Below are 27,198 nucleotides of genomic sequence, written 5' to 3'. Positions count from 1 at the left end.
TCTTCTTTTACTAAGACTTTCAAATAGCTAATAGGTAGGTCTAGATTTCTTTAATCTTGTCATTACTTAGGTCGTCTGTCTAGTTATAGGAATGCCTACCCCTGTCTAAGGATTTACGGCTAACTTTGCCTTTATTAATCTAAAGCTTATATAAGGCGTCTATAACCCTGTCAACGATCTTATCAAAGGTAGTATCTCTCTAGGTAGATAAACCTAAAGGACTCTCCTATATCTAAGGAGCTAAAGGACTTTTCTTAATAGTCTAGCTTACCTATAGTTTAACTTCTCCTTCTTTTAGATCTAGCTTATAGTATATTAACCTAATATTAACTCCTTTATATAGATACTCCTATATAAAGTTATAGAAGTCCTCTTACTCTATATTATTAATCTATAAGTCACCCTTCTTATAGATCCAAAGACTAGTCTAGAGAGTAGAGGGAAATCTATCTTATACCTTCTAGATAGCTAACGACTAATAGACCGCTTTTGTTTTCTTTAGCACTTAGGTAAGTAGAATATTAACATACTCTAGATAGTTATAGATAGACTTAGCCAAATCTATATACTAAGAATCTAGAAGACGCTTTAGCTTTTAAATAAAGGTTTCCTAATAAGAGTTATTCTACTTTTAGCGTTCCTTAATAGTAGCTTTAAAAGTAGCCTAGTCCCTTTTCTTTAACTCTAACCACTAGTTAAGGATTTCCTGAAAGTTATCTATATATTATTACTTAAAGTAAGAGATCTTATTAATATTATCTCTACTAAAGATCTTATAAGCCTTTATAAAACGCTCGAGGTACTTAGTAGCATTATAACTAGAGAAGAGACTAGGTAATCCTTTATCTATTAGTAAAGGGAATATAACCTAAATAACTTTAGTAAGTCTATCTACTATAATGTCTACTTAAGTATAATACTTGACTTCTATATCTAAAGTAAGGTTTCTAAACTCTAGTGATCAAAGCGATTCCGATAGCGTCCTTCCTAATAAGGTTTTAATATATTTAGATATAAGAGATATTAAGAGTAGCAATTCTAATTAAGGTATTTACTAAACTAATAAGAAGAGTAGTACCTAAGGTTACTATCCTTAATTATACCTTCCTATTTAGATAACTCCTTTAAAGATAACCCTTCTATCTAAGTAGCTAATCTAAGAAGCCTTCCTTCTTTCCTTTAAGTCTTCTTATAATTAGTAAGATTAAAGGTAAACTTAGTCTACTACTTTTACTCCTTTAAAGTATACCTAATAAAGCTATTCCTAAACCTCCTAATAGGAGATACCCTATAATAATAGCACTTTAACCCCTAAAGTTAGAACTCCTAAAATAATAAGCTAAATCTATACCAGACCATTAAAAAGTAATAATATATAAATGGATATACCTTTACTAGTAAGCGCTAATACTAAGGTAACTAGGGCTAAGATAGCTATAAAGCTTTCCTCTAGTACCTATATAACTCTAAAATCTCATTTCCGAATCCTAAATAGTTCTAATATTGCTAATCCGTATTTTAGAGTTTCTATCCCTCTAAATAGATATTAAACTCCTTTAAACTTATCGTCCTACAATTCCTACTATCTCTACTAGTAATATTATTATATTAGGGCAAGAGTAGTTCCCTAGCCTACCGCTAGATATACTAATCTCTTAGCACCTATATTCACTCTTCTTACTTTCCTAATAGTTTTACTATACATGCCTCTATATATATATCTTCGCTCCTTTATTATAAACATTACCATCCTACTACGTTCAAAGTCCGGTAGTCTAATTTAGACTTAGAGCTAAGCTCTTCCCTAATTAAACCCTTAAAATATAAGCTAGTACTAACCCTCTAGGGCACCACTTAGCACCTCTAGAACTAAACCTCCGTCTGGTCAGATAGGGAGGAGCTTCGGCTTAAAATGTCTAGAGCATCTAAGTATTCGTAGCTATAGTAGGCAAGTCCGGCCATTCGGACGGTAATAGTGATAGAGGTAGAGGTAGCGATAGTAATATCCCTCTAGATAGATATAGAAGAGTCTACTTATATAGAAAAAGATATTCCTAACTTATAAAAGAAAGAAGAACTGTATCTTGTCATTTAGATCTATTAGAGTAAATGAGTGTTAAAAGCTATCTGTTATCTTTATCTATCTATCTAGTACCCTTGGGTAGGTAACCCTTATTTATGCCTATCGTATATAGTAAAGCTCTATAGAATCGGAAAAACAAATCTGTACCTTGTGTCCCTCTGGTTATATTAAGAACTTCTAGCCCTAGTCTAATATAGAGGTCTATAGCTAACTAGACTTAAACTATAATGCCTTACTAGTTATTATTACATTCGTTAAGTATATATATAAAGTATACCTAATGAAGTATCTTCTAAATGAAGAAACTAAGCGCTTACTTATCCTTCATAATACCCTTTAAATGTAGGCAGGCTTTATTAAACTTGTAGGTAGTAGTTATAGCGTTAGATATAGAGCGTTCCTATAGTTAGTCTATAAAAGCTCGAAGACCTAGTTCGTATAATCGTCTATATATAGAGCTATTTAACTTGTTAGTCTATTAAATAATAGCTAGGCCGCTAAGAAAGGTTTAGAAGAAGGCTAGAATCTATATCTTAATGCTGCCGTTAAGGTCGCTTTCTAGGAAGGTTTTAATACAATTCGCGAAACAATAGACATTAGTAAATACTAGATTCTTACTATTATTAATAATACCTAAGGAACGTAGGTTAGGGAAAGAAGGATTAAACTAGCTAATATTGTCCCTCTTGATCTTAAAGTCTAAGCGGCTCTATATACTTATAGTAGTATTATATGTTAATTTGTATCCATAATATCTATTATCATTGTCGCCATTATTACTACTACCATTACTATTACTATTACTAGGGTATAGAGCATTATAATAGCGTCCTATATTCTAGTTACCTAAAGGTTAGTAATAGTTAGATACCTTGTTACTACTATCGTTAAAGCTTAAGGAATCGAGTTCTCTACCTCTACTACCGCTAGTTATAAAGTATAGAACTTTATATAAAGACTATATATGTTTAGGGCGGCTAAAATTATAATAATAGCTAATACTAACGTCCTTAAGAGGTATAAGGAAAGTATTACTATTATATTGTATATCTTCTATAAGATCGCTAACTTACTATACTTCTTCTATAATAGTATTAAGTCTAGTAAGGTTAAAGGAAGATTACTAATGACTAGGTAATTAATTATCGTTTTTACCGTCTTAACTATATATTATATTAACTATTTCCTTTTATCTATATTACTATCTAACTAAGTACATTTCTATACTCCGACATATATAGTTCTAGATCCTCGATACGATCAAATATCGGTTCTATCATTACTAGTACGTCCTTCTCTAGGTAACTAGAAAGTTAATCTTTAACTCCCTTTAGGTAGTTTATAAAGCTATAGTCTATCCTAACAATACTTTTTTCAAGCTACTATAATAGTTTATAGATAGCTCCTTTAGTTTTATTAGAAAAGTAATCAGTTTATTCCTTTAATTAGTCAAATTAAAGATCTATCTTACTATTTAGCTAGCTTATTATTTCCTTATTAGCGTTAAAATTGTCAGGTTTAGCTTAATATAGCTTATAGTCATTAGTAAATCTAAGTAATGGTTCTAGCTCCTAGAGAAGAGGAGCTTCTTCTTATAGTTAGTCTTTAGAATCATATTCTAACGCCTATACCTATAGTATATAGGGCATCTTATTACGCCTCCTTAGAACGCTCGTAGCGTAGTTAGACAGTTCTCTAATATTTAGTTTTTTAGCAGGAGTATTTAAAGGATGGGAAGATCGAGGAGGATCTTCTATAGAAAAAGATCCTAGGGTTAATATAAGATTTGCCTAGCTACTAGTTACCAAGTCGCTAGGGTCAAACGAAGATAGGGTTAATAGATAAGAGGAGGATTATCCTAGTTACCAAGTCGCTAGGAAGAGAGATTTTATAGTAGTTATAATAGAATTACCTAGTTTGGTTACTAAGTTGCCAAAACAGAGCATAACTATTGTAAAAGTAATACTAGATTAATCGTCAAAGCGATACGAATCTAGTTTTAATAGTTAGAAGCAGAGTTTCCGCTACCATTTAATAGAAGATAGTTCTAATTAATGGAAGATGGTTCTAATTAATGGAAAAAAGTTAGTAAGTTATAAATAGTTCAAAAGTACGATGTCTTCTTCCTACGTTTGCTAGCCCTATGGCTCTAGTATAAGTAGAAGATTAGGAATAAAGAACCCTCCGTTTGCCAGATCTATAGGTCCTATCTTATCCAACCTTACATGATGGACGCGTCTGTAGACAACGTACTGCATCATGGGGTCTCTCTTTGGCCTCGTGACTAGGGCAGTGTGCGGATAGCGCTGGAAGTAAGTCACCCTAGAGAGGACATGGCAAATTGCATTGTCAAGCTACCTAGGTAGGTAATCATGGTCCTATTAATACAAAGTTCCTGCTAGGGTGGAAGTAGAAGGAACAGAAGGGAAGGGAAAGAAAAACATTTAAATGAAAGAGAAGCAAGAGATATTAGATAGCAAAGGAATGAATGGGCTGGAAAAGGGAAAAGGTAAAGTAATTAATAAATGAAAACAGACACAAAGAGCCACTAATCATCTTCCGTTTCCATTAATACCATCATATCCAACAATCATGCCACGAACACATTCATACCTACCTAAGTTGTACAATCATCAAGTTCTAAGTGACCAGCGGCTAGGGAAAAATCAATTGGTAATTATACTGCCACCCGCTCACACCCGGGGAACTAGACCCCTATAAAGAAGGCTTCGGTCCCAGTGCCTCAGCCGCTCCCTGCGTATCCGGGTAGATGTCCCACATGCTCGCCTTGTACTGGTCGCTTATGAGCTCCTAGCTCTCGCCGGGCTCGTTGCGCAGGAGGCAGATGAGGCGCACCATCAGCCGGTCGCCGTCCTAGGGAAGCGAGAGACGGGCAGAGGCCCGGAAGGACGAGTCAGTCTTGTCGATAGGCGGCCGGATCCGGAGAAGGCCCATGAGCGCGTAAGTTAGACCCCCTATATACCGACCACCCCCATTTTCCGACCGCTTGGCAAACCTTGGCACCTATAACTACCTATCTTCTTTAACCATATATATTATAGACCTGTTCAACTAACTATAATATAGGAAGCCGTTAATTCTACACTTTCTAAGCCACTCTCTTCGGCAGTAGGGTCCTCTATACGGCCGGCTTCTATCTAGGCCTAGTAGATCTATTTAATTATTATAAACTACTCGTTTAGATCTACTATTACCCTCTTCCTCTTCGACGGCCAGGCTACTTCTAACTATACCTTTAGAGCTTTGTTTTCCTATTATAACTAAGCTAACTTAAAGTCCTTCTAGTTAAAAGCTTTCTTAACTTTCCTAAATAGGAGCTTATATATAGAGGGGTACTAAGTCTTAATAGATAGGTTAATTAGCTAACTATATAAGTCTAATTTCCTCTATAATATATTAAAAATTAGGTTAATAGCTCCTTTTAAAGGCTAGGAGTATTAAATAGATTCTAAAGTCTATATAGAAGCTAGCTATTTATTAGGATTAGTTAGGTTATTTGAATTTTCTAATAAGAGTTTACTTATTAAGGGTTTTACTATATTAACTAGCTATAACCTAGATACCTTCTATCTTACCTTAATATTTTAGGCTATAATAGCCTCTTTCTAAGCCTTGATAATATACCTAATCATTATCTATTTACCTAAGATAGATAATTCTACCTAGGATATTATATTATTAAGAAGCTTCTAGTAAGTATACTTTAGGGGGGAAAAGACTAATAGATCTAATAGCTAGAGGATATAGGAGGTATATAGAGGTAAAAAGAGTAACTAGATATTATTCTTATAATATAGCTATATAAAGTTATTAATTATATAGCTATTATAGCTATCTAATATTAGAAGTTATTACTAGGAACTATCTTCTAGCTAATTAAAAGGAATAAAGACTTTTTAAAGCTATTTAACTATAATAGTTTAATTAGTCTAGCCTATCTTTATTATTATAAACCTCTAGTCCTTTAGTTCTATCTTATTAATAGGAAACTACTATTATTAAAGACTCTTACCTTTAAAGATAATAACTAAGGGGAGGGATATCCTTATTATAGAGATATACTTAAGGAATAAAATCTAGGTATATGAACTAGGAGCTTTATATTAAATTATATATATTTAGATACTTCCAATTATTAGACTATTAGTTCCCTACTCTTTTATAATACTATATTTATCTATATTCTAATGGTTAACTAGTAAGATACCTTTAATAATTAAGATATTTAGCTACTATTAATATAGATTAAATCTATCTTATAAGCTTATTAGATTTTAAGAATAAGGTTCCTATAAGGAAACTAAGCTAATTAGCCTTTTCTAACTATTATATAGCTTACTCCTTATACCTAGAACATATAACTAATAAACTCCCTAATTTATATATATATTAGTAAGATATCTAAGGTAGCTTAGATCAAAACCTACTTAGTGAGTCATTCTTCTTATACCTAGCTAAGAGATTACTATAGTTTAGAAGTAATTAAATATAGTTAAGAGCTATAGAGGCGGTTATAGAAAGTTATCCTTAGAATACTAAATTCCTTATAGATACTTCGTTATAACTAAATACCTTGCTAGTATTATATAATTGTATTCTATAAATCCTGCTTAGTATAAGCTATTATAAGCTAACAAATATATATTCAAAAGATGAGCTTGTTTAGCATAGAATTGGTAGAGTTGTGGTAAGTTGAAGTGGTTGGGTTGAGGAAGCGGTGTGGGTTTGCCAAGCGGTCGGAAAATGGGGGTGGTCGGTATATGGGGGTCCGACTTACTTAGACGCGGTCGTCCGGGTCGCCCGGGTACAGCTCCTTGTGCTTGCGGTTCGTCAGGCACTCGAGCGCGATCCTGACCAGCTCCAGGCGGCTGAGGTGCAGGTTGGCAAAGTGCTCGATGAGATGGCGCGACGTCATGCTCTCCCGCCACGCCCAGCCGAGAAAACGGCGCCTTGGGGATCTCGCACCCCTGGCACCACAGCCCCTCCTCCCCCACCTGTGGGAGAAAGAAAGTACCTCGCATGGGTTGCTATTATTAGTGTTCGTTCCTGTTACATTATAGTGTACCATTAGGACAGTGGTCAGGTTGGGTTGGTGAATGCGACTGCCTAAGAGGTACCTACTCCCAAACTGGTAGCTAGCTCTCAATGAATCAAAAGCTAGGGCACTATAGCAGCAGACAGCTGACTGCCACCTTGGATTCGGTGTCCTCGAGTTTTTAATAGATGCCTTTTATGGAAGTTTGGATATGACAAGAAGTGAGGTGAGGGTTAATACCAATAGAGGCTACCCAAATCGAATGATACAATTTTAAGTCAGTGTTGGGCAAGCATAAGGTACCTTAACTAGGTAGATACGTAAGGTTGGTATCTACATACTTGTGCGCATGGCACTTTTATGCAGCTGCTAATAATTAGTTAAGGGATCTGTCAGTCGTTAGGCTGGCCGCTTTCCTTGGGCGTCGCTCCCTGGAGGCTGAACGCCCGCGCCGTGCCTAATCATTTGTCTTCCAACCAGCCCCGGAACAGCACGATCCCGCGCCCACACCCTGCTCCCACCCCTTTCCCTCCTCCTCTCCTCCGGCCCCTTACTGTCGCCTCGGGTACTCTACACATATCCAACTGTGCAACTTGAAGCCAGCCTCTAGCATGCATACCTTGTCTCGCTGAAATTTTCTGGATATCGCATCGCATCAGCAACTCCTATCGTCCCCTGTAAACCCCCTTGCGATCGTCCAAAACGTGGTGCAAGGAAAAAGGTCAAACTCCAACATTCACTCTATGTAAGCACTCGACGGAAATGTCTACATCAGCAGCCTTCTAAGGACGGATAGCTCAGGGGTAGAGCAACCGGCTGCAGTCCGGTAGGTCACGCGTTCAAATCGCGTTTCGTCCTCAGATTTTTTTCCTTCCTCTATCGTCCCTGGGAACGCTTTTTCCCCGTTCTATCTTCCGTCTCTCTCCCCCCATTGCCTTTTCCCCACTTTGTCCCGGCCGGTGCAATCGCGGACGTGAGATTAGAAACCTCTCAGCCGCTCCCCGAACGCCCCCACCCTGTCCCCAAACACCCCCAACGCCGCGAGATAGTCCCTCCACTCCTCTTCCCCACGCCCTCCGCCCCCGCCGAGGGGGTCCTCCGCGGCGAAGAGGGCATGCTCCCGCCTGACCACCTCCCCGTACCCGTCGACGATCCGCTCCCAGGCGGCGCAGAATTCGGTCTGGACCGGGATCCCGTCGCCGTCCAGGGGGAAGCCATAGCCATCGTCGCCCCCGGCGTGGCCGCCGCGGGCGTGGTCGGCCCTGTGCGCGGCGCGCCAGAGCGCGTCGAGCCGGTCGGTGACGCGGTCGACGGCGGCGACGAGCCCGTCGAAGAAGGAGGCGGCGGCGGCGGCGGCGGCGAGGCCCGCCTCCTCGTGCGCCCCGACGACCAGCCCCGCCGTCCGGCCCACCGCCCGCCGCAGCTGCGTCGTGTACACGAGCAGGTGCAGGATCTTTTGCGCGTGCGTCAGCTCCGCCGCCCCTATTACCCCCTCCGGGCTGCTGCGTGCTGCCCCGGCCCCGGCCCCGGCCCCGGCCACGACAGGCGTCTGTGACGGAGGAGAGGGCAGAGGAGAGGGAGACGGCGTCCGGGGCGGGGTGTGCAGTTGTTGGCCTAGAATGGGGAGGAGGTGTTGTTGTTGTTGTTGTTGTTGTTGTTGTTGTTGTTGTTGTTGTTCTTGTTCTTGTTCTTGTTGGAACCACGGGCGTGACCGAGATTTCTGCTGCTGCTGCTGACACTGACGCTGCCGTTCCTCGTGCGCGGCCTGGAGCATCGCCTTGGCTTTTTCTGCTTCGCAGTAGAGGTGGCAGAGAGATTCCCGCTGTTCTTCCAGCTGACGCCTCTGGCCCCGATTCCAATCGGCAACATCCTTATTGCGGATTCCGTCTCGGTCCCGGAGCCAGTCCTCATATCCAGACGGTTGTTGTCGCCCCCGGTGCCGCCGCCGCCGCCGCTGCTGCTGCTCTTGCTGCTCCTCCTGCTGCCACTGCCACGCCTGCACGGTCTGATCCCTTAGGCCGAAAATGCCCGTGTGTATTGGGTGCTGCTGATACCAGCCATGTTCCCATCCGTAGTTCGGCCTGTCCGGTTCTTGCAGAGGGGGCGCGTCCTCGAGAACTTCGTCGTCCGACGCATCGAGCTCGTCTTGGTCCAAATACTCCCTCATTTCCCGGGTCCGCTCTTGTTGTCTCTGCTGCTGCTGCTGCTGCTGCCGCCTCTCAAGAGGGTACTGGTAGCGCTGAGTTTGCTGTCGATGAACATCGCTGTCAGGACATTTTTGGGAGTTCGGTTGCCGCTCCTCCCGCTGATTGTTGGGCTGTCTTTGTTGGTCATTCCTATCTTGATCTGCCCAGCGGACTCTGCGTCGCCCTTTAACTGCTTCACCTCTCCCCCCATGTTGCCAACTACCCTGTTCACAACCTTGGTCACGATCATGCCTTCGATGCTCACGATGATGCTGCCCCCGGTGAAGATTCTGCGGCCTGCGTCCACCGTTGCGGGTATCCTGTTGCTGTTGCTGGTCGTGCCCCATATTCTGATGGGCATTTCCTGGTCCACCGCCGCATTCATAATAGTTCTTGTAATACGTGGTTCTGTCCTGGCGACCATCATATCCACCTCGGTGATCAGACTGTTGTTGATTGCGGTCTCTTTCGTTCCCGTGCTTGTGTCCGCTACTCCCGCGTTGTCTTTGGCGAGCCATTATTATGTAATTAATAAATGTCTATTGGTGGTTGCCTTGTTCTGTGGTGTGCCCGATTTCCTTGTTTAACCTCTCTATTGGCAAATGTCGTCTTCACACTGAGATGGGGAACAGGAGATTGGGTAATTAGTTATCTTACGGCAGTGTGCTGGGTGGGTATTATGTCCTCTTGCCCAACAAAGAAATGAATAAGAAAGCAACAAAGGCCTTGTTCGCTGCTCAGGGCAAAGTCAGATGCCAAATTTCCAATGGGTCTCACAGGACATTTTGTACATTTGATGTATTATGCAATAGACCATTGAACGTTTCATTGTACGCCGGCCCCTCAAAAAGGCGCTCCGAGGTGAGGTTATTGCCCTTGAACATCTGTTTGAAGATAATTATTAGCGACCATATCACAGCACCATCCTGTCGCCCAGAGCCGACGTCCACAGCACAAAGAAGGTTTGAGGAACCAAACTATGGATGCTTCGGATATCTTAGCATGGACGTCGACGCTCTGAGCCAAAATAAGAATCAAAATATAAAACAAGCAGTGCCATAAGTACGCTGCGGGACAGAAGAACGAGAGGATAACGGAGGCGCATCATTGAGTTATTAAAAGCACAACTTCCCGGGATGGAAGTCTAACAAGATTACCTTAGGTAGGTATCTTTGCTCGAGGGACTCGAGAAAGAGGATACCTACCCTCTTACAGCTTTCAATTCGGGTAGTTGAGTTGTTTACGCTTCCGGGTTAGCTATCAACACTCCGAGCTGCATCGTTGCCGGCAGACAACGGGATGGTCTGGAGCTTCGCACCGCCAAGGCCTCCAGGAGCAGAAATTCTTGATGCCCTCTGCAATGACTTCGTTAACTATCAGCAATATCTGGGGGTTTCATAGAATATACTGAGCCATAGCAGAGGCTAGGGACCTTTTTGTAACGCAATCAATGCCTGGATCCGTACAACCACAGCCAGATAATATGATATGGTCTCGTGGTTATGACGGATGGCATTGCGCTCGAAAATCAAACGGCTTCCCCAGATCCCTCGTTCGACTCCTTATTTATTCGACCATCATGATGTCCCGATGCCTCTCCAAGAAATTCTTCACAGCCTCGACGAAGCGATCGAGCTCCTCGTCCGGTGTTTCTAAGATCAAGGCGATGACGCCGCGCCGTGTTATCCAGAACCCTGCCTCGAGCATCTCGAACCAGAACAGATCCCGGAGGTCCGTCCGCTGCTTTCTATTGACGTCTTCCCGGCAGGTGATCTCCTCCGTCCCGTCCTCGGTAAAGTGCAGCCCGATCAGGGAGCCCCTCCCCGTGAAGCTCAGCCGCGACCCGCGGGCGACCTCCGCCAGCCGCTCCCGGAAGCGGTCCCCCTTGTGGTTGAAGCGCACGCACACGTCGGGGGTGTAGACGTCCGCGAGGACCGTCCTGCCGACGGACATGGCCAGCGTGTTGTTGTTGAAGGTGCCCGAGTGGGCCAGGCTGCCCCGGACGCGCGGGTCGTACGCCCTCATGACCTCCTCGCGGCCGCCAAAGGCGCCGAACGCCAGGCCGCCGCCGATGTACTTGCCCAGCGTCACCAGGTCCGGGCCGAGGCCCAGCTCGGCGCCCAGGCCGTGGGGCGCCAGCCGCGACGTCTTGACCTCGTCCAGGATGAAGACGGCGCCCTTGCTGCGCGCCGCCTCCCGCACCCCGGCCAGGAACTCCCTGCCGCCGGGGATGCACCCGGCGGCGCCCTGCACGGGCTCGACCAGGACGGCGGCGAGGTCGTCGGCGGCCTCGATGACGCGCCGGGCCAGCGCCAGGTCGTTGTAGCGCGGGACGACGACAAAGTCGGCGCGGTCGACCGTGTTGGGCGCGGGGGCGGGCGCGGCGTCGCCGGCGTCGCCGGCGTGGTCGTTCGGGAAGGACAGGACGGCGCCGTGGTAGGCCCCGGAGAAGACGACGACGCGGCGGCGGCCGGTGACGTGGCGGGCGGCGGCCAGCGCGTGCAGGTTGGCCTCGGTGCCCGAGTTGGTCATGCGCACGCGCGCGAGGCGGAAGCGCGCGCACAGCTCCGCCGCCAGCGCCTGCTCGTGCTGCGTCGTCGCCCCCAGTGACACTCCCGTCTCCTCGAGCGTGCGGCGGATCGTCGCCTGCACCTGCGGGTGCGTGTGCCCCAGCAGGCCGGCTGAGAGCTCGCCTACAAGATCGAGATATCTGGTCGACTGTCAGCAAGGCTTCTTCTTCTCTCTCTCTCTCTCTCTTTTTTTTTATTTTTTTTTTTTTATTTTTTTTAGGGGGGTTGGTTGGTTGGTTGGGAAGGGGGGGTAGGGGAGAAGGAGGGAAACGGACCCTCCTGTACACCTACTTGTGGCCGTCGAGGTCCCAGACGTAGGCGCCCTTGCCCTGTTTCATGCAGAGCGGAAAGGGGGAGGTGTGGAGGAGAGTGCGGGTGTTGCCACCCGGGAGGCTGCCGATGGCGAGTTCATGCTGGGCCTTGGAGAGCGTGTTGTTGGCGGCAAAGCGTTCTTCGGCGGCGTCAAGAGCGGCCCGGGCTGCTTGTCTGCCGAAGGATATCGCCGGGTTGGATCCCATGGTGCGGTGACACGGTGAAACGGTGAGGATGGTCAAGCGCAAAGCAGGGCAACCTGAATGATTACCTGGGCTTAAACCAGGTAAGATGCCTAATAAGTACAGCGAGTGTGGGAAAGTATCTAGTGAGAAGAATGACCAAGCAAAGCCATGTTAGCAGCTTATCATACCCCTCACGGTTATGGTTCCCGGAAGAAGGGCTATCAGGGGTCGTCGGCCCGGCGAGTTCGGGTTAGTCGGAGCCCCACTTGCCGGTGAATGGCAGCCGGATGAAGGCGTCCGAGAAAGGCTAATAATTAAAGGTACCTTAATAAGAGCATTGGTTAGCTCGATGGACCATCACAAGGGCCCTCCTTTTACATACAGTCGGCTAGTGTATACGCGCAACTATGCGATAAGACTACCTGAAGATAGGAAGTAACAGGTACAGAGTAATAATCATGGAATAGAGTATATAAAGTATTGTAGTGAATTCCTCTTGCTATATTCCGTAGACAAATCTCTATCTTCTGATCTTGGCTGCACGCGAGCTCTTCGGCATGTAAAGGCTCTTAACAACACAAACTTTATTCAGTTCAATCAATCAACTTAACACAAATAATAATCCAAATTTGTGGCCCTAAATAAATTATATAGAGAGTATGGCGAAGAGCAGCTCTAGGGTTAATCAGCTTATATTTTGGATTGATCGAGTTGCTGAGAGCCTTGCTCTTTGGCAAAGAAATAATCACGTAATTAATATTCACCTATTAATGTGCACTGTAATACGTTATTAGTCGCTACATCGCAAACATCGTCAGAATTGCCTATAGAATCGAGTACACTCTCCACGGAGTAACGAGTACACTTAACGAACTGATACCTATCCATGAAGAGTCCCATAGGGTGTCGATGAGGTAGAACACTACGGGTTGAAATGTGGTATGCTTTGTTGGTAGTTTGCGGACTGCCCCAACGGGCAGCTCGGTAAGGGGCTTGCCGGTATAGCTGGATTCAACCGCCTCTTTGGAACGCATGACGGCCCGCTATTTGGCACTAATTTATTCCGTAAACTGCTGGTGCGACCTCTTCCGTGGGTTTCTTTGTACACCAGGACAAGGCTCCGTTCGGACCGCGGATTTGGAGAACCTCGTGATGACCTTGTGCTCCGGGTTCAGCGAAGAGTCCAGGACAGTGGTCATCTCCAGGCTAGTATTGGTGAGAGTATGTACAAGAAATGGTCGGGAGCAGCGGGTCCACGATGGGCTCGAAATCTCCGCATGCTGCAAACTCGGACGGGTCCACGGCAAATAGGCCCGACTCCTGTACACTGCAGCCTTGACTCTCGGCGATGCAGGCAAAAAGCGACATGTCGTTCACTTTCTGGGCTATCGTTCGCTGTAGTCGGATGAACGCCCGCTCTCCTTCCCCGTACGAGAGCGGCATGTGGACGTCGAATATGCCCAGGAGGCAATGTGCCTTGTCCTCGAGACGTGCGGTCGACCCAATGGACAAAGTCCGTTTCCTAGTGCAGGTCCCGTGGCTGAGGCTGCCGTACGAAATCGAAGAGAGAGTGGAATGCTCAGCCACGATAAAGATCCCTCTTTAGCTCTCAATATCTATCTTACCGGCCATTGGAAGCTGTAGGTAATTACCCCTTTGCCCTCCCATGGTGCGCTTTCCCTACCTCACATACAGCCCGCGCTTAAGGAGGCACTTGTTTCAAGCATGTGGCTGTACTATGTAGCTGCCAGTAGCTAGCCGGGCCTCAGTGATCAGGTTGTTCCTTTCTGCATTACCTGCATGTGTCTAAGACAGTAAATCTTCTGTAAGCATTAGCGCGAAGCGAAGCTTTGAGCCAACGGTGTTAGCTCGGAGCTAAGTTGTACCAAAGCGGACACCTTAGGAAGGGTACCTGGTACTTATCATTGAGCTAATCGGAGGGAGCTCTAATTATTGGATTTTTATATTGATAATGGCTTGCAGGTGCTACCCATATCCAACAGGCTCCATTATGACTGGGCGATTAACCTAACCCACATGAGCGACTTCTAAGTCCCCTTCTTTCTCGTTTTCCTCATCCAACGTCTCGTCAGCCTCATCCTCGATGACCGAACCTCCATCATAAACTGAGTCCGTCCCCCTTTTCCCACCGCCATCACTATTTGATCCACCGAGCCTCGCTACGGACGACGAGGTCGAGGACGACGACGACGACGACGACGACGACGACACGGTGCTCCTGCTGCTGACGCTGCTCGACCGGCGCAGCTGGTGGTGCCGCGAGTGTGGCAGCGACTCGCGCCGCGCGGTGCGGGTGAAAATCATGATAGGGATGGTATTATAGTCCGGGGACAACGCGGCCGTGTCAACTTTGAGATCGAGGCCGCTGCTCCGACGGTGGCTGAGAGCGCGGCGGACCATGGTTTTTTCACAGATAATATGTCGAGAGTGTGAGGTAGTTCCTGTGGTGTAGTTCGCTTGCCTGGTGTTTCGTAATTATAAGTCGGTTGTTATTCTCCGTTTATGTTTAATAGAACACGGAGCTAGAGGCGGCGGCGGCGCGTGAGTTGGGAAGCCAGTTCCGTCACGAAGCGTCGGTGTCGTGAATTACGCGGCCGGGGCTCTGTGATCTTTGCAGTCTACACAGTAATTAGGGAGCGTGTGCCCAAATAGGCTGGCGGAAAAAGGGGCGTGAAATTTTGAGCGAGCGGCAGGCATTGATTGTTGCGCCGCGAATTGCGCCGCGAAATACTGAAGTACTACCAGGAGTCGACGATCACTTTCCGAGAGGGGTGTTCCCCAGATTTTTGTGGTCGTGTCCAGGTCACGAGCAAAAGACCGTCTGCCGGACAAAGAAGTTTGATCTCCGGAGAGGCTCGACCGGGGCCGTTTTGCCTCGGTTTGACAAACCCGGATAAGCGGGGGATCCAAGAACATTGCCCGGCCATTCTGCTGCGGAGGAACTGTGTCGTTCGTCCCGCCTCCCGGCCCTTCCATGGTGGCCTGGCCACGGAGGCCCGGTGTGAGACGGGCCCGGTGCGAGGCGGGCCCGAGTCGGGGGACAAAAACACACAGTGTGCAAGGAGCTGGACTTATTGTGGGGGCCTTATCAGCAAACGGAACGGCACTTTCAAACTTGCATCCCGTTGTTTCGGGGTGTCGTGGAACTTTTTTTTTTTGTTGTTTTTTTTCTCTTCCATAGCAGAACTCATCCCTGGTGAGATATTATCGAATTGGTGCTCACACAACCCGAATGAGTCGGAGTGAGGTGTGTTGGCCGGGCCTCACGCGGCCACACACAACTACTCGGCCTTGCCTCAAACGCGTTTAGATCCCCACCAAAGACCGCTGGAAGCGGCGGAAAAGGGTGTATTCCGTCTGCCATACGAACCCACGCTCCGGGCCGTATAGACAGTATTTCTTTGCCACGTCGATCAAGGCTGTCGAGCAGACAGACCAGTCAGTCACTTCATGCTCCTGTATGCAATTACCCACCAGGCCTCAGGAGGCGGGTCAAGGGCCTGGCCTGCCCGGATCGTCCGCAGCGAGAAACGCGTGATTACCTCTACCCTTTCCAAGTCACTTGGGAGGGGATTCGAGCTCACCTTCCGCCACCGTGGCCCGTGAGGGAGATCCCTAAATGAACACAACTCATGGCGATGTTGCAGATTGAGCAGCAGTGCATACTCGGGTCAACCAAATCGAAGGAACTGAAGGGTGAGAAAGGAGCGGTAGCCCGAGTACCTCTATTAACCAACATCCCAATACCGTGACACTGTTGTACATGTACATAGACATACGTATACTGAATTAAAGTAGACCGCTGGTAACCCACACCGCTTTTGTTGAAGGAAGTCCGTCGTACGGAGATGCACCTCCTCCCCCTTACTCCTGCAATTCGTACCTCTTTTCCGCGATATGGCTATCGATCGTCTTCAGCCAATGCCGGATCCTCGGCAGCACCGCAAACTCGTACTCGGGCAGGCTCGCCAGCTCCCGTAGGAACGGGCCCCAGCGGCCCTGGCTGACCGACGCCAGGAACGTCTCGATCTGCTGCACGACGAGCCGCGTGCCCTCGTCGCAGTACAGGCCCGCCACGCGCATCTCCTCAAGCAGGTTGAACACGGCGGTCGGGTCGCCGTACCGGTTCCACAGCACGCGGGCCAGCTGGTTGTAGAAGGGCGTGCTCACGCCGAGCACGTAGCTGGCGGGGCCGAGCTCCTTGACGCGCGGCAGGATGTGCAGGGCCAGCGGCGACGAGCGGGCGAACTGCGTGTCGAAGAGGGTGAGCGCGTTTAGCAGGTACGACGGGTATAGGGGGCCGTAGATGTGCAGCGGGAGTTTGGCCGCGTCGCCGCGCTTGCGCTTGCTGCTGCTGCCGTTTTTCCCGCGCTTGGAGGCCGCCTTGGTCGAGTCCTCGTCGATTCCGAGCCGGTGGACCAGCGGGAACACTTCCTCCTCGAGGACGTCCCAGAGCTCAAAGTCGCTCTTGGCGGCGCGCATCTTGGCGTCGACCCGCTTGCGCTCCTCGCGCCGGAGCGCCTCGTTTTGGACCGTCTTGGAAAGTGGATCGAGAGCGAGGTCGATCTGTTGGCCCGCCGGGTGCTCTTCGCTCAGGTTTGGGTCGGAATCTGAGGCTGCCGTGCCAACTTTCTGCGACGCCTTTTCCTCCTCTATGGTGCCGAGCGCCATGCGGGCCGCCTCGCGGAGGCTGGGGGGGAAGCGCAGCAATGCCTTCTCCCACTCGGTTGCTGCTGATGTCTGCCCAAGGGGATGGAGGGGGTCGAACGGCTTATGCATCTGCCGTCGAGCTTTTGACTGCACTTCGGCCGCGTCTTGCACAATGATATTGACCGTGTTGCGGAACGACTCGGCGTTAGGCTCCGCGGTTTTCCCTCCAAAGTCATCAGCTTTGGAGCCTTGGAGTCCAGACGACAGAGGGCCAGCCTCCGACTCGTCCGAAGCCCGGGCCTGAGAGTCCTTGGGGGAGGACGCTGTCGACGGTTTCAAGGCAGGGCTGCCCGCCTTGTTACGGCTGGCGATCTCCTCAAAGATGCGACTGAAAACGTCTTGCTCCGACGGCGTGATGGTCGATCGAATACACGACTCGGCGTCGCGTTCGGCATCGGTCCTAGTAACCGGTGGCTCGTACCCTTCCGGCAATTCAAACGGAATATCGTCGCCGCCTCTAGCGGGTTTGACCGATCGGGGTCGCTCCCTCGGGTGGTTGGTGCGGTTGGAAGAGTGGAAGAGGGCGCGGAATGCGGGCGTCGAGAAACCGGTTCGGGACAGCAGCTGAAGGGTGCGCGTTTGGTAGAGGAAGGGCATGAGGGTTGTCGACATGTTGGGCAACGTGGGGGGTTAGTTACCTGCCATGTCCAGTGATCGGTTGCGATGCAGAGTACGAATAGTTTGTGGTGTTGCAGAACAGAGCTTGGCCAGACACGATGCTGAAAATTTCCCGGTCGCCGCCGGATCCTTGCAATTTGGGGTCCCACCAAGGTGGGTTTGCGGAATAATCTGTGCACTAGCGTAGCAGGGGAGGATTGCGGATTCCCGTGATTTCGCGCTCTGCAACTCGCGCCTGGTTTTAATGGATTCCCGGTTCCTCGCGTTTTTCGCGTTTCGTTTCGCGACAGGGCCGGAGTTTGCACCACGCCTACGGCGTTTTTCGTGCATGGTCTTGTCCAATTCATGTTTTGAAGATTACAATTGCGCTCCCGCTACGCGTTCTTCATCATGCCTCCAAAATCAGAGCCCGTCATCAGCGCGTTCGAGCGCAAGCGACTCGAAAACATCGCGAACAACGCGGCGATCCTCAGCGGGATCAGCGCCACCGCAGAGAAAATCTTACCCAAGCCCGCTCCGCCGAAACCTAAGCGCTCAAGCACAGCACGCGTCAAGCGAGAATCCGTCCAGCGCGAACCTCCCCGTCCGACGCGGCAAAGCAGCAGACTGGCAGGGCGCGGCGCCGATGTGGAGATCCTCAAGCGCAAGGCGGAGGTGGAGGCGGAGGCGGAGGCGGAAAAGGCTAAGGCCAAGAAGATGCGTGTCAGCGGAGACCTGAACCTTGGAGATATCCAGGTTGAGGGTCGAAAATGGGAGGGGGGCCTAGACGGGCTGGCGGGGCTGAAGGGGCTCTCTGTTAGGGGGGCACAGCCAGGCGTGAGGACGTTCACCGACCAAGATGTGGCAGAAACAGCGGATAAAGGGCTAAAGGACTTGAGGCTACGCATGAGCGGACTGAAACTTTACGAAAAATGGCCCGTCCAAGGTACCTACCTTCCCCCTAGTTCAACCCCATCTCCTTGTTAACCCTGATCAGACATAAAAATCGTGCCACAACGGGTATACTCGTTGGGTTTTCATCCCACCGAGTCCAAGCCGATCATATTTGCTGGTGACAAGGAGGGTGCAATGGGTGTCTTTGACGCATCACAAGAGCCAGTCAAGGCCGAGGATGACGAGGACGAGGATGCCGAGATCTCCGACCCCGTAATATCCGCCTTCAAGACGCACTCGCGAACCATTACCGCGTTTCACTTCTCTCCTGTCGACGCCAACGCCGTCTTCTCTTCCTCTTACGACTCATCTATCCGCAAACTGGACCTGGACAAGGGCGTCTCAACCCAAGTGTTTGCCCCAAGCGCTGCAGACGAGGACCTACCCATCAGCGCAATCGACATGCCAACGAACGACCCTAACATGATCATCTTCTCCACGCTACAAGGCTCCCTGGGGCGGCACGATCTGCGCACCAAGCCAGGGACGGCCGAGATCTGGGGCCTGACCGACCAGAAGATTGGAGGCTTCTCGCTGCACCCCGAGCTACCACACCTCGTGGCCACGGCCTCGCTCGACCGCACGCTCAAGATCTGGGACCTGCGGAAGATCCACGGTAAAGGCCACGCGCGTGCGCCGGCGCTCCTCGGCATGCACGAGTCGCGCCTGTCGGTTTCACACGCCAGCTGGAGCAGCGCGGGCCACGTGGCGACGTCGAGCTACGACGACCGCATCAAAATCTACTCGTTCCCCGACGCGAGCAAGTGGGCCGCCGGCACGGAACTGACCGAGGCGCAGATGGAGCCGACGCGGCAGATCCCGCACAACAACCAGACCGGGCGCTGGGTGACCATCCTCAAACCGCAGTGGCAGAGGAGCCCGCGGGACGGGCTGCAGAAATTTGTCATTGGTAATATGAACCGGTTTGTGGACGTGTATTCGGCAGATGGCGAGCAGCTCGCCCAGCTGGATGGCGAGGGCATCACGGCGGTGCCGGCTGTGGCACACTTCCATCCGACGATGGATTGGGTGGCAGGTGGGAACGCGAGCGGGAAGCTCTGCCTGTGGATGTGACACCAACTTTGGGGAGCTGCCTGAGCTGGGTGTCAACGTTACTGAAGTGGCTGGTCCAAACTCGGAATAGCCTCGCAGTTCCGAGGCGAGTTGAAACCGCCAGATTTAGTGTAGTCGTTGAATTTCAGATCTCGGTAATGGTGGGAAGAGGGGCGGGTGATGCCGCACCATTTCTGTTGCATGCTGTTTCCAGTGTGTTTCCTGGTTGCTCTTCGACATGCTTGGATTATTGCCGGATATAGAACATGCAATGCACGTAAGCGCGGAATGCTCAATATTACTTTCCATTAATTAAACTATTCCCCATTTCCAAGTTGTACGAGATTCCGGACAGACGTGGCGCCCGGGTCTGCTGGTTGCATGTGATGGGAACAAAAGAACGGGGCTTTACCGGCAGGCGACGGTTGACTCTTGCGTCATGAGACTTGCATCGTGGCTTATCGATAAGCCCTAGGCTCTCACGTTGCAACTGAGCGCTGCTCTGGGTGCACTAGTGTAGGCAGGGCGGCGTCTCCAAGTCATGGGGTGTGGGGTGAACTGAAGGCCGTTGAGTGCTTGAACCGCGATGTAGACGATAGATGCTGGATCTGAACCCTTAACCCATAGTGTAATGATTATTTCGTTAGATAGTAGAGTCGTTCTGATGTCAATCACTCCGTACTACTCCGTAGTAGGATTTTGCGCAAGATCCCGGCCGCGGATCACCCCCGGCTGTTGGCTCCGGACCCTGGTTAATAACTAAGGCAACACTTGGCAGACGGCCTGCCCGCCCTGGTGCCCGTGGTGCACCGCTGCGGCTCGGACCAACTTGCTCGCATATTGATTGGAGACTCCAATCAGCTCCATGTTCTAGTGACAACGGCAACCAGCCATGTCCGCTGACCAACCACCTTTACGGTTCTCGCTACACCGGCCGTGTACGCGCATGCAGTTCACGATAATAATAATTCCAAGGCCGTTCACCACCACCCTGCAGACAGTCACCCTAATCCGTACCCGATCCTCACAATCCTTATCTCGGGCGCCCGTTTGCCCCCCCGACCTGCGAACATTGCAGCAGCCCTACTTCTCCGCGATAACACCCCCTCCTAACCCCCAGGCATCAGTCTTTGTCGTTGCTGCTAGACAAGGACGGTCAGTGCCCCTGTCAGCCTTGTTTGATGGATAAGTGTCTTGTCATTTACATCCACGAGACTTACGTGCCTCCGTTGTTGGCTAGGCGCCTCACCGAAGCCGTACCTACCTAGCTATGGACAAAGACGCAGCGCCAACGGCACCGCCTCCCGCCGCCGCACCTCAACCTTCGCCCAAGAGCCCCGACCAAACGGATGCGGGCCGAACTCAGCCGTCGATACTTCCAACGTCTCCGTCGGCCGGACCTAGCCATGTAAATCACGATGGGCGCGCCGTGCATCGTGTCTCCCGAAAGCTCCAAAAGAAGCGCCGCGACGGCGCGCACACACCCACCATGGAGCTTCCCGATCGTCTAAAAGACCATGGTGACCCCGCCGATGGTGAAGAGGAGGTGTTGCGTCCGCAGGGCTACGGCGGCGGCATGTTCATGAACATGAACCAGAGCATATTCGGTCTGATTGCTGCTGCAGGAAGCCAAGCAGACTTTGCAGACCGCTTTGAGGGACACAGCTCGGATGATGACGAAGACACGCAGAGTCCCATGGCTAAAACTATTGCCGGACCCAAGGGGTTGCAAGATGCATCTGCTCCTTCTGAAACCCTCTCCCAGACCACAGTGCTTCCGCGGCACGGGCGCTTCCGACATAAGTCAGATCACCGTCATCGAAGGAAATTTTCCGAGAGCCGGCTTCTGCGGTCTGTTCCTGGCCTGGCGCGGCTCAGCGACAAACTCAAGTCCTCCAGATCGCCCAAATCACCGCGGTCAGACGAGCACGTGCGCCTGCAGGGCGACGCAACCGACACGGACGTGCCACCTTCCGACCTCGCACCTGCCATCGAGATCACTCGGACCGAGACCACGACGGCCCCCGTCATGAGTAGGATGCTGGAAGCCCGCGCTCAAATGGCGGCGCGGCCGAGCTTCGACCTCGAGAGGACGTCGGACCAACTCTCCCGGACGGCTGACGGCTCGGGCGAGCCCGGGCCGACCGAGTTGGCCAAAAAGCTCGCACAGATCTTCGAGTTCGACAGCGCCGAAGAGGTCATTCAGGAATATCCATGTTGGCTCCTCCAGCACGTCCTCCTCACCGGGTACATGTACATCACGACGCGGCATATTGCGTTTTACGCATACCTGCCCAGGAAGGCGGTAAAGTATCCCTACGCCCGCTTGTTTCCCGGCGTCCTGTGATACTGACCACCAGCCGCAGCACGAAGTCGCCAGGTCGGGTTACTTAGCCAAGTGCGGCAAGAGGAACCCCAAATACAACCGCTACTGGTTCCGCCTCAAGGGTGATGTTTTGTCTTACTATCGCGATCCCCAAGATCTCTACTTCCCGCAGGGCCAGATCGATTTACGGTACGGCATCTCGGCGACCATCACCGACAAGGACAAGGAAGGCGTCAACTTCACCGTCGCCACCGATAACCGCACGTATTACTTCAGGGCCGATAGCCCCCAGAGTGCCAAAGAGTGGGTCAAGAGCCTGCAGAGGGTCATCTTCAGGTCGCACAACGATGGCGACAGCGTCAAGATCTCGCTCCCAATCGAAAACGTCATTGATGTCGAAGAGGCACACATGCTGGACTTTGCCGCTACCTGCAAGATCCGAGTCATCGACAACGACGAGACTTACGCCATTGACGAGGTATGCGTTGTCTTGCCGCTGACGATTTCACGCCACCTAACTAATCAACCATTGCTGACACTCTGGCAGTACTTCTTCGCTTTCTTCAGCTTCGGGAAGGAACCTATCAACCTTCTCAAAATCCTTGTCGAGGACTCTTCGTCTCAGGCGCAGGGTCCCAGTGACCAAACAGAGCCGAGTGCCGAGTCTTCAAACAGGACAAGCAACAGCGGGAATCGAGAGCAACTGCCTGGACCTGCGTCCCGGGTCTCAGGCAAGGGTCGTGAAGGCGTCAGGGCCACCCTCTCACCAGTCTCGCCTCTTTGCGGCTCTTCGCCGAGCCCCCGGCCGAGCATGGACCGCCCGCGCACGAGTTTCGACGCGTTCAATTCTTTCACCAGACGGAGCATGGATGCTAAGGAGAGCGGTCTGAATCTGGACTCTCCACCGCGCCGCAGTCGCAGCGCCGGCAGGCCGTCTTTCAGCAGAAAACGTGACGGCGGCCACGAGAGGCAGGAGAGCAGTGACTCCTACGTCCAGAGTATGGGCGATCCCAGCCACGCGAGCCTGTCGGCAATGATGGCTTCGGCCAGTAGCGAAGACCCATCGGCGAGTCAGATACTGAAGGACAGCGACGTCTTCCACAGCCCAACCACTCGGCGACCACACGGGAACCGGGAGGCTGAACATCCATTATCCCCAACCGGAGCACGGTCAAAGCAAGCCCGGCGCGACGCTTCCAGGCCTCACACGACGGAAGCGGGAGACGCTGAGGCAATTGCAACCACGCCGACGCTACAAAGTATAGCAACAATGGGAGGCTATCCCTTTCGCAAGGCAAACGCATTGATCGGATACTTAGACCGCCATTCCAGGCGCATGAGCAACCTCCTGGCAACAGAGTCCATGGGATACGTTGAGAAGGTATCGGGCATGTGGAAGGGTGGGGGGAAACACTATGATGAACCGGCCGGTCTTAGGACCGACGAAGAGGATGCCGGAGATGACCCTGCCGATCGGGCCAATTCGGAAGCCCGATTCAGGGCTCACTTTGCCCTGCCTGAGAGCGAGAAGCTCCAGGCTGCCTACTTTGGACACATGATGCGCGTCCTGCCGCTCTACGGGAAGATCTACATCAGCGACCGCCACTTCTGCTTCCGCAGCTTGCTTCCCGGCACGCGCACCAAACTCATCCTTCCCTTGCGAGATATTGAGAACGTTGACAAAGAGAAGGGTTTCCGGTTCGGCTATGCCGGCCTTGTCGTCGTCATCCGCGGTCACGAGGAGCTCTTCTTCGAGTTCCACAAGGCAGAAGTTCGCGACGACTGCACCATCACGATTCTCCAGAGCCTGGAAGCGATGCGCTACCTTCCCGAGTCTGACATCCCGGACGGTGTCGACTCCGAAGAAGCTCAAGCCGCCGTCGCGGAACACGTTGCGCTTCAGAAGGCGCGCAATGAGGAATTTGCCGACCACGATGTCCGGCTCCCTCGCGAAGCGTCCTCCATCTCAGAAACACCAACCATTCTCTTTGACGACCCCAAGGCGTCTTTTCTAAACTTCAAGCCCTCCCAGTCGATGCGAATCACCTGCCTCACCATCGGCTCGCGGGGCGACGTGCAGCCGTACATCGCGCTCTGCAAGCGGCTTCTGGAAGAAGGCCACCGCCCCCGGATTGCCACGCACGGCGAGTTCAAGGACTGGATCGAGTCTCACGGGATCGAGTTTGCCTACGTCGGCGGCGACCCGGCGGAGCTTATGCAGCTTTGCATCCAGAACGGCACCTTCACGCTTGGCTTCTTCCGCGAGGCCAATGCCAAGATGCGTGATTGGCTCGACGAGCTGCTCGAGACAGCCTGGAACGCCTGCCAGGGCAGTGACCTGATTATTGAGTCGCCCTCCGCCATGGCCGGTATCCACATCGCCGAGGCGCTCGGCGTCCCCTACTTCCGCGCCTTCACCATGCCCTGGACCCGGACCCGCGCCTACCCGCACGCGTTCATCATGCCCGGCCAAAAGATGGGCGGCGCTTACAATTACGTGACGTACGTGATGTTTGAGACAGTATTTTGGAAGGCGACGGCACACCAGATCAACCGCTGGCGCAGGCGGTTCCTGGGGTTGCCCAATACCAGCCTCGAGAAGCTGCAGGTCAACGAAGTCCCGTTCCTGTACAACTTCTCCCCATACGTTGTGCCTCCGCCGCTGGACTACAGTGACTGGATCCGTGTCACCGGGTATTGGTTCCTGGACGAGGGCGACAGGAACTGGGAGCCACCCAAAGATCTAACCGACTTCATCGATAAGGCTCGACGGGACGGCAAGAAGCTGGTGTACGTCGGGTTCGGATCCATTCTTGTACCCGACCCCGCCAAGATGACACAGGAGGTGATCGATGCCGTACTTAAGGCGGACGTGCGGTGTATCCTTAGTAAAGGGTGGAGCGATCGCTTGCCGACCAGAAAGGACAAGGAAGGGGAACAACAGCAGGGGGGCGCCAAGGTCGGACCACCGGCGGAAGAGAAAAGGCCGGAGCCGGAGCTGCCACCGGAGATCTTCCAGATCCAATCGGTGCCACACGACTGGCTGTTCAGGCAGATCGACGCCGCGGCGCACCACGGTGGGAGCGGCACCACTGGGGCGAGCCTGCGCGCAGGGATCCCCACGGTGATCAGGCCATTTTTCGGCGACCAGTACTTCTTCGGCACGCGGGTGGAGGACCTTGGTGTCGGCATCTGCCTCAAGAAGTGGGGCGCGGCGTCGTTTGCGCGTGCGCTGTGGGAGGCGACGCACAGCGAACGCATGATCGTCAAGGCGAGATCGTTGGGTGAGCAGATCCGCAAGGTACGTAGTCATCCACGCACGCGCCGACCTCCCCGAAGAACCCGCCCGCCCGGTGCTAACGCTCCCTCGTGTAGGAAAACGGCGTCGACACGGCCATCAAATGCATATACCGCGACCTCGAGTACGCTACCGAGCTAATCCGCGCAAAGACGGGCAAGAACCAGACCCGCCGCCAGGCGGCTGCGTCCGCAGCTGCGGTAGGGACGTCCACCGACGGCTCGGCCTCGGGTGTTGCCGATGCCGCGGATCCATTCGACGACGACGAGGAAGAGAGTTGGACTTTTGTGAGCGGAGATGCCGAGACCGTGGATGGCCTCTCGGTGAACAGTCCTCTAAAGAGGACCGTACCCGACCTTCCATGGGCACTTGGCGGTCTCCCTGTTGCTGGTGGGGCCCCGGGCGAGGCGGGCACGGAGCTCGGCGGAGGATCGTGAGAGTCGCTTGGTGTTGTACTTGGCCGTTTCTCGTATGCCTGAACTCCTATGTTGCGTACTTACTCTTTCACGTTTAGATTGGGCGTGGGGAACGCATGCCGTGGTTCGTTCCCATTCTTGGGACTAGAGCTGGTGTTGGCGTTTCGGGACTCATGATGATGACTGATGACTCAAGAGGTTCGGGCATAGGTGGAAGTTGGGTCCGGGATACACATGCAGACGGTACCAGATTGGTTTGGCTGGCATGCCTGGGGTGGGTTGTGTTGGGTTCAAGCTCCCGTTCGTCAGGGATGCTGGGCTGGGACACAGAAGATGGATAGCCTGATCGGGCGCTTTGTTCTTGCCTCTGCTTTCTTCTCTTTTGGCCGGCGGGGTGCCGCGCGACGTCCTACATGTATACACCTTATACACTCCCCTACCTCCTTTCTTACAGGAAACCCGGTCCTGGATAGGACACGAAGGACCGTATCACTATAGAGTAATGGTTACTAGATACACATATGACCTTGTGTCTCCTAGTCTTCACTTGCAAACCTCATATTCCATGATGACCCAGGGCAGTGGACCTTTGGTGGTAACTGGAGGTGATGAGTTGTCAGCTTTGGTGTTCTCCTTCATTTGGCTCCGGGATGTCAAACGCAGTTAGAAGACTCGAACAACAGAAGGAGGCTTTACAGCGATGGCTTCGAAGGTTCAACAAAAGTGCCTTGCGGACTACCTAAGAAGGAATAAGGAGCGCTATATATAGACAAAGTAAATGGTCAATACGTTTAGCGAGCGTGCCTTAGCGTAATTATGGCTAGCTCGTAGCTAGTGCCTCAGAAGCTTACACTACACGCTTCTGACATGGGAGCACATGTTGACGCTACCAATACCGATCTGCAGAGTGGGTAATGTGAGAGCGCTTAATTCGAGCTGGTCTATCCTTCCTCTGATAATTATATGTTCCTGCTATTGACTTGGCCGCTTGAAGTCTTTGGGCTGGGAACTTCTTGCACTGTACTCTTCTTAGTGCACTTAATTTGAGAGGGTTAACTGCTAAGAGCGATATCCGGTCAAAGGAGCTGCAGCGTTTCTCAAAGGATTTTTCAAAGGATGGCCTAAGATCGCTCCCTGATTACGATTGTAGGGCAGGCGAGAGTTGATAAACGACGTGAAAACCGTTTATAAATGATGAAGCCAGGAAAGAAAACAGGAAGAGCGCAGGCAGACAAGGAAGGGCTAGGCACCTGTGGGGAACTGTGCTTGATGATGCCTTTCTGGCTACCTATGAGTTCAAAGTTGCAGACGGCCACAGCTCATAGACACGGCACGGCTGTTAACCAAGTCAGAGAGCCACCGATGTCTTCTCAGTATATGATTGGTCAAGCCTTATGACTAACCACAAGACTCATCAGTTACTGTGTAGTC

General features: G+C 51.1%; 6 protein-coding genes and 1 non-coding gene across 7 annotated transcripts; 3 read left to right on the top strand and 4 right to left on the bottom strand.

Moving 5' to 3' along the window:
• The first annotated feature begins 7,925 nt into the window (after positions 1 to 7,925).
• Positions 7,926 to 7,997, top strand: MYCTH_t150. Its single transcript has one exon. It is a non-coding gene; the product is annotated as a tRNA-Cys (tRNA).
• A 121-nt stretch (positions 7,998 to 8,118) lies between these two features.
• Positions 8,119 to 9,843, bottom strand: MYCTH_95610 (uncharacterized protein; the record flags this gene model as incomplete). The annotated part of the gene is made up of 1 exon (XM_003665496.1): positions 8,119 to 9,843. The coding sequence occupies one exon, from the start codon at positions 9,841 to 9,843 to the stop codon at positions 8,119 to 8,121; it is 1,725 nt and encodes a 574-aa protein (XP_003665544.1).
• Positions 9,844 to 10,531: 688 nt separating this feature from the next.
• MYCTH_2309422 (uncharacterized protein) lies at positions 10,532 to 12,587 on the bottom strand. Its single transcript, XM_003665495.1, has 2 exons — positions 12,187 to 12,587; positions 10,532 to 12,035 (listed from the first exon to the last, which is right to left on the bottom strand). Exons 1-2 carry the CDS (start codon positions 12,411 to 12,413, stop codon positions 10,892 to 10,894), a joined length of 1,371 nt encoding a protein of 456 aa, XP_003665543.1. The 5' UTR covers positions 12,414 to 12,587; the 3' UTR covers positions 10,532 to 10,891.
• Positions 12,588 to 14,304: 1,717 nt separating this feature from the next.
• On the bottom strand, positions 14,305 to 14,922 carry MYCTH_2309420 (uncharacterized protein). The gene has a single exon (XM_003665494.1). The coding sequence runs from the start codon at positions 14,811 to 14,813 to the stop codon at positions 14,421 to 14,423; it is 393 nt and encodes a 130-aa protein (XP_003665542.1). The 5' UTR covers positions 14,814 to 14,922; the 3' UTR covers positions 14,305 to 14,420.
• Positions 14,923 to 16,148: 1,226 nt separating this feature from the next.
• Positions 16,149 to 17,855, bottom strand: MYCTH_2309418 (uncharacterized protein). Its single transcript, XM_003665493.1, has one exon. It carries the CDS (start codon positions 17,733 to 17,735, stop codon positions 16,278 to 16,280), a length of 1,458 nt encoding a protein of 485 aa, XP_003665541.1. The 5' UTR covers positions 17,736 to 17,855; the 3' UTR covers positions 16,149 to 16,277.
• A 116-nt stretch (positions 17,856 to 17,971) lies between these two features.
• MYCTH_2309416 (uncharacterized protein) lies at positions 17,972 to 19,839 on the top strand. Its single transcript, XM_003665492.1, has 2 exons — positions 17,972 to 18,666; positions 18,718 to 19,839. The coding sequence occupies exons 1-2, from the start codon at positions 18,132 to 18,134 to the stop codon at positions 19,746 to 19,748; spliced, it is 1,566 nt and encodes a 521-aa protein (XP_003665540.1). The 5' UTR covers positions 17,972 to 18,131; the 3' UTR covers positions 19,749 to 19,839.
• Positions 19,840 to 20,843: 1,004 nt separating this feature from the next.
• MYCTH_2309414 (glycosyltransferase family 1 protein) lies at positions 20,844 to 25,895 on the top strand. The gene is made up of 4 exons (XM_003665491.1): positions 20,844 to 22,032; positions 22,094 to 22,531; positions 22,601 to 25,354; positions 25,429 to 25,895. The coding sequence occupies exons 1-4, from the start codon at positions 20,998 to 21,000 to the stop codon at positions 25,786 to 25,788; spliced, it is 4,587 nt and encodes a 1,528-aa protein (XP_003665539.1). The 5' UTR covers positions 20,844 to 20,997; the 3' UTR covers positions 25,789 to 25,895.
• The last annotated feature ends 1,303 nt before the right edge of the window (positions 25,896 to 27,198 follow it).

The sequence above is a fragment of the Thermothelomyces thermophilus genome, chromosome 5, assembly GCF_000226095.1.
Source record: "Thermothelomyces thermophilus ATCC 42464 chromosome 5, complete sequence".
NCBI classification, from domain to species: domain Eukaryota; kingdom Fungi; phylum Ascomycota; class Sordariomycetes; order Sordariales; family Chaetomiaceae; genus Thermothelomyces; species Thermothelomyces thermophilus.
The sequence above is the reverse complement of the archived record's forward strand: the minus strand, read 5'-3'. Positions and strand labels throughout refer to the sequence as shown.

Coding starts and splice junctions, on each gene's coding strand:
- MYCTH_2309422 (XM_003665495.1), bottom strand. CDS start 12,413: ATGGGATCCAACCCGGCGATATCCTTCGGCAGACAAGCAGCCCGGGCC. Junction 12,036..12,186: donor TGGGACCTCGACGGCCACAA/GTAGGTGTACAG, acceptor ACAGTCGACCAG/ATATCTCGATCTTGTAGGCG.
- MYCTH_2309420 (XM_003665494.1), bottom strand. CDS start 14,813: ATGGTCCGCCGCGCTCTCAGCCACCGTCGGAGCAGCGGCCTCGATCTC.
- MYCTH_2309418 (XM_003665493.1), bottom strand. CDS start 17,735: ATGTCGACAACCCTCATGCCCTTCCTCTACCAAACGCGCACCCTTCAG.
- MYCTH_2309416 (XM_003665492.1), top strand. CDS start 18,132: ATGCCTCCAAAATCAGAGCCCGTCATCAGCGCGTTCGAGCGCAAGCGA. Junction 18,667..18,717: donor CGAAAAATGGCCCGTCCAAG/GTACCTACCTTC, acceptor AACCCTGATCAG/ACATAAAAATCGTGCCACAA.
- MYCTH_2309414 (XM_003665491.1), top strand. CDS start 20,998: ATGGACAAAGACGCAGCGCCAACGGCACCGCCTCCCGCCGCCGCACCT. Junction 22,033..22,093: donor CATACCTGCCCAGGAAGGCG/GTAAAGTATCCC, acceptor CACCAGCCGCAG/CACGAAGTCGCCAGGTCGGG. Junction 22,532..22,600: donor AGACTTACGCCATTGACGAG/GTATGCGTTGTC, acceptor ACACTCTGGCAG/TACTTCTTCGCTTTCTTCAG.